At 42.9% G+C, this 11,925-nt stretch overlaps 1 protein-coding gene across 1 annotated transcript; it reads left to right on the top strand.

Moving 5' to 3' along the window:
• The first annotated feature begins 2,127 nt into the window (after positions 1–2,127).
• On the top strand, positions 2,128–10,005 carry LOC128443186 (annexin A2-B). Its single transcript, XM_053425961.1, has 14 exons — positions 2,128–2,283; positions 3,222–3,266; positions 5,778–5,839; positions 6,071–6,164; positions 6,476–6,570; positions 6,709–6,822; positions 6,966–7,056; positions 7,421–7,500; positions 7,636–7,695; positions 7,829–7,922; positions 8,536–8,631; positions 9,003–9,061; positions 9,143–9,265; positions 9,823–10,005. The coding sequence occupies exons 3-14, from the start codon at positions 5,789–5,791 to the stop codon at positions 9,880–9,882; spliced, it is 1,017 nt and encodes a 338-aa protein (XP_053281936.1). The 5' UTR covers positions 2,128–2,283; positions 3,222–3,266; positions 5,778–5,788; the 3' UTR covers positions 9,883–10,005.
• The last annotated feature ends 1,920 nt before the right edge of the window (positions 10,006–11,925 follow it).

Below are 11,925 nucleotides of genomic sequence, written 5' to 3'. Positions count from 1 at the left end.
TGTTCCCACACTCAGATACGGTTGAAGAAGCTCACAAAAACCACATCGTTTCAGTTTCCTGTAAATCAATGAACAAACCTGTTTCCTAGACTGGAAGTGAGTTACATTAGTGAAATTGATTTTGCTGCTAAGAATATTCAACGTCTACATTGTTTTGTTAACGTCTTGTTTAGGCAACCAAAAGATTCCGGATGAGGCATCGACAGCAACTGCTCAGTTCTTCACAAGAACATGAAGAACCACAATTAAATATGTGAATCTGACTCAGCTCATCTCTTTAAATCAATCAGTTTAACTTAAACACAACATATTAGTCACTGCACATTTTAAATGAACCAGATAAAATGAGGCTGGACTAATAATTCAGCTCAGAACCAAACACAGAGTGAGGGTGAGTGGTCTATCTGCTGGGGGGGTCTCGTCCTACCTGAGTCGTTCAAACGGGTCCAGCAGTTTCCCCGAGAGCTGTGCTGAAGAGGCTGTGAAGACCTGCAGGGATCTGAGCTCTGAGGGAGGATTAGAACAGAGAAACTCTGCTAACAGGATTACAGAGTTAGACAGGAACAGACCAGAGCAGAGAGGGACAGAGCGGGACAGACCAGGACAGACAAGGACAGACCAGGACAGACTGGGACAAACAAGGACAGACCAGGAAAGACAAGGACAGATTGGAACCGACCAGGACAGACCAGGACAGACAATGACAGAACAGGACAGACTGGGACAAACCAAGTGAGACCAGGAGTGGGGCTCAAAACCTGATAACACAAAACTCTCTCAGATCAAATCGGTTTTCTCCAGAGTCAGTGAGATGATGGACTAACACTCAAATTGATTCTGGAAGCTTTGATTTGATGTTTTGTTCTTTCAGCAGTGACAATAATCACACACAACACTGACATCATCACCTTTTCAAGTTGATATTGTCGAACAGCTGATTGTTTCCACGTCATCGGTCTCAGTCCAGTGTTTCCTCTCTTTTGTCTCCATGTTTGGTCTCCACCACCTTCTCTTCAGCAGCTAAATGCTCCACATGTTCACCAGCTGCTCCCTGTCTGCAGCTGGCTGTTAGTGGACTGGATCTGTTTGCAGATGTAAACAGCTGCTTACCATGCTGTTGTATAGTGTTGTTGTACAGTGTTGTGTTGTGTTTGGGTGTTGTTGTTGTGTTGTGCATCTGCGAGCATATTGCTTCGGCTCCAGGTTAAAGCTGTTAACGTGGCCCTGACGAGGATAATCTGATAACGAGGTTAAATCCAGCGTCAGTGAAACTGAGGATTGAAACAAACTGAGCCAGAGAGGAACCTTCACCGAAGAACCGTCACAGAGGAACCTTCAGTGAGGATCACCACAGAGGAACCTTCATAGAGGAAGAATCACTGAGGAACCTTCACCGAAGAACCGTCACAGAGGAACCTTCAGTGAGGAATCACAACAGAGGAACCGTCACTGAGGAACCGTCACAGAGGAATCACCACAGAGGAACCTTCATAGAGGAAGAATCACTGAGGAACCTTCACTGAGGAACCACCACAGAGGAACCACTGAGAGCTAAAGATGATGATAATAATAATAAGAAATGAAAGAAAGAAAGAAAGAAAAATAGGAAATGAAAGGAGACACCTGAGACATACAGAAGATTTATCACGCTACTTTTTACAGTGTAGCAAATAAGTAACAAACATGTTAACAACCCATAATCAGTCTGTATCCACGGTTACCATATCCACAGTAATTGCATCCAGACATGAACTCGACCTTTGAGACCGAACGATAACGTCGTCAGTTAAGCTTCAGTCACAAACGATTTTCGGGAAATTGATCCTGAGTCTGAAATGTAATAGATTTAAATTAGTAAATAGTTAGATAGTTTGATCCATGTCCCATTGGCTAACATGGAGGAGTTATTGACTTATACTTCAGCCAGCCACCAGGGGAGCTGACATGTTGTCTTCATGTATAGTCTCTGGGACATGGTGTCAAACTACAGGTCTGAATTCTGTCTCTTTAAATGTTGCTGAGTCTCAGTCTGTTTCTGAAACGCTGCCAGAAGTCACTTGAACAGAATCCAACGTGTGGATCCGACCGGCAGAGCCTGACTTCCTGTTTTTCTCTGATCCACAGACTGAGCTGAGGTTTGTCTTGTGTGGACCGATCGAGTCCATCTGGGATCCACTGTCTCACCTTCACATGTCAGAGTCCACCGGGGTTTCAGTTGAACTCTGATGTGCTCGCAGGACGTTTAATCACTGATTGTCATCGCCCCAGGCAGTGATAAAGCAGGTGTGACAGGGTGTGGGGGAGGGGGGGGGGCGTTTATGGATCTGACAAAGTTCAATCAGTTACAGGAAGACCTCACCTAGTGTGCAGGTGAATCACAGGGGGGGGGGCTTTGATAAGGGTTAGTGAGAAATGGGGGTTTGACTTTAGAGCACTAACGTCATCCAGACCCATATATCGTCACTTTCCTACATGCACTGAACTCTGCAGATCCCCAGAATGTTCTCTGGAGACGCTGTGCTCTATGCTCACACCTGGTAAATGTTAAAACGTCTGTATTTATAAAGCGTTTTTCTAGTTTTGCCCTTCACCCATTCACAAGGAGTCTGCGTGCCAAAGTAAGGGATCAATCTGCTGATCTTCTGGTTTGTGGACAACCCACTCTACCACCTGAGCCACAGACACCAACACATGAGCCTCACAAACTGGGGCCACTTCAACACAGCCCCTGTTCATCATCAGAATGTTAGTTTGTTTATCACATCACTTCCTCTGCTGAACATAAACCAAGAGCTGCAGGTTCGACTGAACTGATCCACTTCGGTTCGGGAAGCACTCAAATCACAGATTAATCGTGATGTGACATAACATAATATAATATATGAATATAACATAATATGAGGCATTGATTCGGTTGCTTTTGATACGTGCAGTTTATTAAACTGGACATTTGAGGCTGAGAGGAGGTGAGGAAGTCCGAACCTCAGTGAGGAATTTATGTCCATGTGTTTGGCACTGAATCCTCAAGGCTGCGAGAGATATGAGTGTGTGTGTGGGTGTGTGTGTGTGAGTGAGAGAGGGAGTGTGTGTTTGTGTGTGTGAGAGAGTGTGAGAGAGTGTGTTTGTGTGTGAGTGTGAGGGTGTGTGTGTGTGTGTGTGTGTGTGTGTGTGTGTGTGTGTGAGTCAGCTGGTATTTAAACGCCCCACCCTGTTCTGTCCAGGTTCATAACGGAGCTCCTGCTGCTGCTGCTGCTGCTTCACTGAAGGTAAGAAAACATGAAAACTAGATTAACTGTTTCTCTGTGTGAGTGGATGAATGACTGAATGTTCACCCTGTCAACTTTATCACTACACAAGGTATTAAGTATTTTTTGTCAGTGGTGTTTTAACTGCAGCAAACATCTGTCGAACGAGTCATTAAGTGTCTGTGAAGAATCTATTAAAAGAAGAAACGTGGCTCAGGAGACTCGTGTGAACAGTTTGAGAAGTGATAACAAGCGGCTGGTCGCTGGGTGCGGCCGCCAAAGTCTTCCCCTCGGACCCACTGGGTTCTCTGCCCGCCTGTAATTACCACAGTCTCATGTTCATGTCATTAGCTGAGGGAGGATCACACAGAGGTGGGGATGAGAGGAGTCAGAAGTTTATTTCTCCTTTTCTCTGGAGTTTCTTATCAGCATCACACGTTAAAACCAGATCTGTGCGTTAACGCGCTGGAATCAGATAAAAAGAGGCTTTTATTTTGAAGCTGGAACTGCAGGGAGATGAGTCATCCAGAGGAGTTTTGTTTGGCTGCTTGAAACTAAACACTCACATTCAAAGATTATGTTTCTGGAAAGAATTTCCACGAGAGGCTGAACAGCAGAAAGTGAAGACAGCTGCATACATCCTGGAGACAAACACAGGAAGGCAACTCTATGAACTGTTTAACAGCACAGGTGACCGAGGCAGAAGAAGACAACAAGACGAGAAGACGTGAGAGGAACAACTGGACGGTGCAGAGGACAGAGGAAGATGAACTTTATTTAAAATCTTCAGGTTCAGAAGTCGTGTGAATTCACAGAAACACCTGGAGCCTCATTTATTAATTTCTCTGGTTTTCTTCTGCTTAGCAGGAGAACGACTTCAGAACCCGACGCCTTGATCCCACTACGTCTGAACGTCAGGTGACCCGGGGACCTTTCTTTAGATGGTTTTACTCTTGAAAACAAAGGCTGTGGCACCTTGTTATAATCTAATAGTCAAATTGTGATTTGTGAATATGGGCTACACAGATAAGCTTTGATTGATTGATTGATTCAAACTGCTGCGTATCATGACTCTATGGTTACGTAGCGTTCACACCACTCTGGAGTTTTGGGAAACGCAGAGCGCCTCGTTTGAGTTTAAAAACTCCGGGGTTGTGTTTCAGCCTCAGACGACCACGTTCTCTTCCTGATTGGTTCTTATCAGTCACATGATTTGACTTCTAGCTGTGAATACAAAACGTTGCTAACACTTCCTGTCAGTAATAGGAAAATAAATCCCTGCTCTTATTTTTCACCGTCACTGTTACTCGTTCATATTTTCTGTAACTGAACAACCAACTGCAGTGGAGACAATCTACTTCCTGTTTACACCACATGACCAGTGTACGTGAACAGTCATGCGACGTGTGTACGAAGATACGCTCACATCACTGTGGATGTAGCTAAAGTCAAATGAGCCCAGTAGCTGTTTTCCTCTGACCCTCCACAGGGGCCCGACCCCCATGTTGAGAACCACTGGACTAAACCACTACATGTATATAAAGTATCAGAAGTTTTACAGTGTAGATATATGAATTACCTTTATTAGAGGCGTTGCCTTTAAATCTGTTTGTACCAGTCGTTGCTAAGCAACAAACCCTCACTGACCCTCATTCACTTCCTGTTAACGTTTTGGATGAAGACCAAGGGTCGAGAGTTTACAGCTTAGATTCAGACAGAGTGTGTGTGTATCTGTGTGAGTGTGTGTGTGTGTCTGTGTGAGTGTGTGTGTGTGTGTGTGTGTGTGTGAGTGTGTGTGTGTGTGTGTGTGTTACATAACCGGCTCTTGCATTTCTTCAGATCTGTTTGCTCACCATCCACAGTCCTTATCTGCAGACACACCCTCTGGTATGTCCTGGTCAATAAATCAAACACACCTCACACCGGTGTTTACGGCCTGCTGGACGTGGACTATTGTTTTATCAAATCAAAGGAGCGGTTTGAAGGGGCGGAGTCACTGACCCTGGTTATAAAGTCGTCCGGTGTCGTGTCAGTTTTCTGAAACACCTCGACGCTGTGGTTCCTGCACCTTCTTCTTCTTCTACTGTTGAAGAGGCGTCCAGTCCGGCTGCTGCTCACGATAACTGACTCCACCTGCAGGAGACAACAAACAGGAAGTGGATTCCTCTCTGTTACTAAAGACACAGAAAAAACAACATGTGGGTCGGAAAATAATTAGCCATCAAAGAACAAACTGTGAAGGTTTAATGATAATTACTACTCTCTTATAAAGTGGACTTGAAGTATCCCACAATGCATTGTGGAAAGTAGAGCACGACCAGTGGTCACTAAAGAGTTTATGACCTGTACTGCAGCCAGCCACCAGGGGGTGTTCCAGATGTTTTAGCTTTAGGATTTGTCTTTATCTTCAAACGTCACAGCAGTGAACCCGACAGAACGTTACAGATGTTTCCGATGTTTCGCTTGAGTCGTGGTTGTACGTGTTTCCTCCTCTGGTGATGTCACAGCGACGCTCTGTCTGTGTCCCTGCAGGTTAACTCATCATGTCGATGGTGTCGGAGTTTCTGGGTCAGCTGACGCTGTCATACGGGGCGGTGAGTCACCTGCAACACGTGGCTTCACATTACACCTGCTCTCATCACCCACACAGCAGGACTCAGTTACTTCACTTAGCAAAGGCTCCAGACCCGAACTTCACCCAACTAGATCCGTCAGGTTCTCCATCGCAGCGGGAGAAGCTTCCCTGTGGGTTGTGATGTTTCAGGTATCTTAAGGTTTTATCGAGAGTCAGACTCTGAGCGAGCATGTGTCTCTGTCCTCTGCAGGAAGAGGAGCCCACTTTTCCCACCGTGGTGCCGGTAAGAGACTTTGACCCGGCCAAAGATGCTGCCAGGATTGAGACGGCCATCAAAACTAAAGGTGAGTGAGTCCAGTATCACACCAACACGACTCTGAGGCTCGTTACTGGGATCCGACTCCAGCACTGAGGACGGATAACTCATCAGGAAGTTGTTGTGGCTGTAATGCACTCTACGGCCTCCAGGGTTATCGTGCGTTTATGTGAACTCACTAAAATCATGGTTCCTGTTAAAGGTTTATATTAAATCCACAACCTCTAGGGGGCTCCAAACATTTTCCTGACCGTGTTGTACTTTTCTAATGTGCTCTGACATGAACTTCCTCCTCTGACTGAAGAAGTGAAAACGAGAAATGAAATCTGTTCCCTGCAGGCGTAGACGAGCAGACGCTCATCGACATCCTGACCCGACGAAGCTCCGAGCAGCGCAAAGAGATCGCCTTCGAATATGAACGACTCGCCAAGAAGGTTAGAGACGTTTGACACGATGAACTTTAACATGTTGGTCTGAACCAGTAGATGATTCAAATATGAATAGATCTATTCCCAAAGGTTTACTTCGTGAACTTTACAAGGCGTGTTTTTAAAAATACTGTGTATTTCCAGGATCTGCCCACAGCCCTGAAGGGGGCGCTGTCTGGCCCTCTGGAGGCTCTGATGCTGGGTCTGATAAAGGGCACAGCTGAGTACGACGCCTCCGAGCTCAAAGCTTCCATGAAGGTCAGTGACACTTCAGATGTGTGAAGGTGGGGACTGCAGGGGGCGCTCTACAGTCGCACTGATTTGAAGTTATAAACTTTTCAATGACCTGTTAATGCAGTGTGAAACGTGCAGTCTGACCTGTAGGGGGCGTTTGTGTGCAGGGGCTGGGAACAGACGAGGAGACGCTCATCGAGATCGTCTGCTCCCGGAGCAACGAAGAGATGCTGGCGATAAAGAGGGTTTACAAAGACAGTAAGATGTTCCGTCAACATGCCCCCTGGTGGCCGGCTGCAGAATAGGTCGTAAGCCCTGCCTCCTCCATGTTAGCAAATGGGACATTGATCAGACCCAGAACAAATCTGTAGAAGTTAAGTATATGTTGGTAAAAGATGGTTTCTTCATGCTTCCGATAAGAAATAAAAAAAATTTATTAAAAAAAGCCATAGTTACGTTTCACTGGCGGGCGACCTCTAGTGGAGGTAGTAGTTATGACAGGAGCAAAGGAGGAGGCCAGGTGATGTAGAACAAAGGACAAACCAAAAAATGAAAAAGCTGCGATACAAGTTTCTTTCGTGTTACGTCTGTTTTTCATCGTTTTTCATGTTTGTCTCTTCAGTGTTTAAGAAGGAGCTTGAAAAGGACGTGGCAGGAGACACGTCCGGAGACTTCCTGAAACTGCTGCTCGCTCTGGTTCAGGTCGGTCAAATACTTTAATGTTGTAAACTTTTAAATGTGATTTAGACATTTTAAGTTGCATTTTGACAAAAACACCTGCTGCTGTTAACAGCTTTAAAATTTCTCTGCTGACTTTTTATATTTCTTATTTTGCAGACAAAGAGAGATGAGCCTTCGAACGTTGTCGACTATGAGAAGATCGATGATGACGCCAGAGTGAGTCAAGTTTTCTTATTTAAATTATAAATATACTTGATTCCCTCTGTAGCTAACGATAAAATGTCCCACAAGCCTCTGTCCCCTGTGACGATTCTGTCCCGTGTTCTGTCCCGCTGTGTGAACCTCTCAGTCTCTGTATGAAGCTGGAGTGAAGAGGAAGGGCACCGACGTGACGACCTGGATCTCCATCATGGCTCAGAGGAGCGTCCCCCATCTGCGGAAAGGTGAACTACACCTGCAGGCCTGAAAACACACAGCTAACGTCTGCATGTCCAGAATCAACCTCACAGATCAACACACAAAATCAACGACTGTTTCACTTTCAACGTCAAGAATAGTTTTTTTTTCATATATTATTTATTTATTTATATATATTTTACAGTCTTTTATTTTCAATGCATATTTCTTTTGCATTAAATTTGATTTAATTTGTATAGTGCCGAATCCAAACATAGATAATATCAATGGAAATTTTTTCTTTTCAATGATCAGTGCTGGTTGCTTTGACGTTCAATTAAAACTTTTTAAAACTAGTTTGATCACTTTTAAATGACATTATTTTATTCAACTGCAACATTTTCTTTCTCTTAATAGCATATTTTCTTCTTTTCTATATCCAATGGAAATTCTGTCTATTTTTTGTATTTAATCCTTTCATTTTTTTCTTGTTTTCTCTTCCAATCCATTTTTTTTATTTTATTTCACATTCAGTACAGATGTTTCTTTCTTTTGTTTTTTTAAATGAATCTACATTCATCCTCTGTTGAGTGTCATATCGAGACATTGGGTAAAGCAGCAGCTTCTGACTCGTTGTCCTGACGTGTTTGTCACCGTCAGTGTTTGACAGATATAAGAGCTACAGTCCCTACGACATGAAGGAGAGCATCAGGAAGGAGGTGAAGGGAGATCTGGAGAAGTCCTTCCTCACTCTGGGTACGTCCAACAGTCCTTATCACTACCAGACTGAGACTTTTTAGTCCTCATCCATCTCCTGTAATTAATTAAAGACATATTTTACATTTAAATTCACGGTGTTGTAATTTTATGATCTTGAATAAAATCCAGAGCCAATCGGAATCTAAAGTTTCAAGATAACTTAGTGAACCTGGTTTTCAGAACAAATCACAACAAGTGTTAAATATTTGTTATCATTAACTCAGTTTTGTATTTCAGTGAAATAAACTACAGCAGTTTTAACGTTGTACGAGCTGAGAGCCACAGATGTTGTTTATAGATTATATAGATGAACGTCTGACAGGTCATTTAACAGTGAGGATAATAAGACCCGGTGTGTCTCCTCACAGTGGAGTGCTTTGAAAACCGGCAGCTGTACTTCGCCAACAGACTCAATGAAGCCATGAAGGTAAAGTTCAGAAAACAGATGAGATGAGAATTCAGAAGATGAGACACACTGACCCCCCCCCCCCCCCCCCCCCCCCCGCAGGGTAAAGGAGCCAAAGAGAAGGTGGTGACCAGGATCCTAGTTTCACGCTGCGAGGTCGACCTGATGAAGATCAGAACAGAATTCAAGAGGGAGCACAAACGATCACTGTACCAGACCATCGCTGTGAGTATCTGTGTGTGTGTGTGTGTGTGTGTGTGTGTGTGTGTTTGTGTATGTGTGAGACGCAAATCACTGGAGTGTCCCACACAAGCAAAGGTCAGTGTTGTAAGTTACTGAACTTTGTCTTTTAGTCTTTAGTCTTTTATTGGTAGAATTTTTAGTTTCGTTGACCTGCAACACAAAACATAGCGTTATTTGTTGTAATGTGTTTCAGTGAGAATTTAAAAATAAAATAAATTTGATGATTGAATCAGACAGTTTGACAGGAATAAGAACTCAAGTAAAAATTTCAGTATTTAGTTTAATTAAATCCATTATGGATCAAACGTAATAATTAATTAATTAAGTCAAATAACACACATTTTTTTTAGCGACTAAAAAAGTACAGTGAGTAGAAATAACTAAGGAAATTTTCTCAAGTGCTGGACGGGTGTAAACAGTAGTATATCATATTAAACATTCTAATAAACTGTAATACATGAACTTCTCGTGTACATTTGATGATAGTCAATAAAGAGATTTCATTGATATTACTGTGTGTGTGTGTTTGTGTGATTCAGGAACACACTAAAGGAGATTACCAGATGGCTCTGCTCAGTCTGTGTGGAGGAGACGACTGAGACCTGGGATCAGTCAGGACTCCGTTTCCCAGAAGGCCTCTGGGTTCGACCTGTTAGCTGAAGACCTGCTCAACGTCAGAGTTTTCATCTGAAACATCTTGTGGAATAAAAATTTACTTTTCACATGTTTGTGTTTGCGTGCTGTTTTAAAGGAGTGACCACCAGGGGGCAGCAGAGACACACAGATAAACTCTGCTGAGCTGTACCTGCTCTGTACACGTTCTTATAGTACACACATGTACATATACACACGTGTACATGTAAATATATATTTACGGGGTCATTGAGAGTCTTTACTACAGTTTGTGGAGGAGGGGTCATCACCTGTCAATCACAGGGCCGATACACACAGACAGACACACACAGACAGACACACACACACACACTCACACACACACACACATACACACACAGGACAGTTTGTGTATCTGGAGCACATAGTATCTGGAGTCGATTATCAGACGTCCTTTAAAGTTATAAATTATATATTTATATTAAATTTATAAAAGATTCCTGCTCCAGGTTGAATCCTGTAGCAACAGTTCTTTTATCTCTTATTAATCTACAATATAAAAAACAGTTGATACAAATACTTCGTACACCACATGAAGACATAGAAAATAAAAAGATTATTAAAGAGTTAAAAGAATAAACAATTAAAACCTGGATTAGAGAAAAAACTTAGAAATAATGAAAACTTCAAGTTCTGAATAAAATTTTCTCTCCTCGGTTATTGCAGCCCAAAAATGTGTAAATAAAAATGGTTTTGAATCAACTTCATATTTAACTATGTTAATTGTGTGTTTCATCTATTTTTTGGACAAATGAATTAAACAAATTTCAGAAAAACGGAAACTTGTAGTAAACGTTTCTTCACAGAAAGAAAGACAAATCATTTAAGAGACATCTGTGATAAATACTGATTATGATTAAATGATAAATGTGTCATTAACCTGAGATCAAAATATATTTTATAAAGATCGATACATCACGACGCTCCTGAAACTAAACTGAGTCTCTGATCCACACACACACACACACACACACACACACATACAGACACACACACACACACACACACACACACACACACACACACACACAGGACGAAACGTCTTCTCACTTTGTCTCAGTTTGTTTTTGTTGAAATGAAAAGTCGAAGTGATGATGAAACAGAAGTTTGACTCTTCTGAGCGTCTCGTCTCTCCTGAGGATGAACCAGTGTTTGTTGGATCAAAGTCGGTATTTGATGTGAAAATATTGGTTCTTAATGACGCCCCAGCAGACTCACATCACTGTTGTGTGTTTGTGTAATCTCACATTAATTCATGTTTGATCATTAGATCAGATGAAAAGATTCCGCTGCTGCTCCTTCAGGTTGTTTTTCCTTTAATCGTTCGTAGGTTTTCGTTTTGTTTGTTTGCTGCTAATTTTTTAATTAAAGTTGCTGATTTTACCTCAAGCAACAGTCGCAGCTCATTTGCATGTTTCCTGCTGCAGAAGAAAAACAGCTGAGAGGAGGAGGAGGAGGAGGAGGAGGAGGAGGAGGAGAAGGAAGAAGAGTAGAGATTACAGTTATAATCAATATCTTTGTATTAATCAATAACGGATGAAATGAATCTGTAACAGTGATCAACTGTGAACATTTGTGGTTGAGGAAAAGACGTCTGATTGGTCCAAATTCTCATCGGTCGACAGTCTACAATAAAACACCACATCTACATCCTCCCTGTATTAGCCCCGCCCCCTCACAGGCACTGCTTGAACTTGGGGATTCAAACAAATTAGTAAACATTTTGCTCATATCGCGATAATACGTCCGGTCGCTGACATCCTCCAGTGTAACGACCCGGCCAGCAGCGAATCACAACGCAGCTCTGTACTGAGACCTAGTCCTGATTACAGGCGACATCGCCACATGTGTGTAGTTAATGTTCAGGTAAAGCAAGAGCACAGGCCGACATTGACCAATCACAACTCAGCGTTCCAGCTGGCCAATCAGAGCAGACTGGGCTTCATCAGGAGGGGGGTCTTAAAGAGACA

Source organism: Pleuronectes platessa, chromosome 1 (assembly GCF_947347685.1).
Source record: "Pleuronectes platessa chromosome 1, fPlePla1.1, whole genome shotgun sequence".
In the NCBI taxonomy this organism is placed as follows: Eukaryota; Metazoa; Chordata; class Actinopteri; order Pleuronectiformes; family Pleuronectidae; genus Pleuronectes; species Pleuronectes platessa.
Note: the sequence above shows the minus strand (reverse complement) of the source record. Positions and strands in the feature narration are given on the sequence as shown.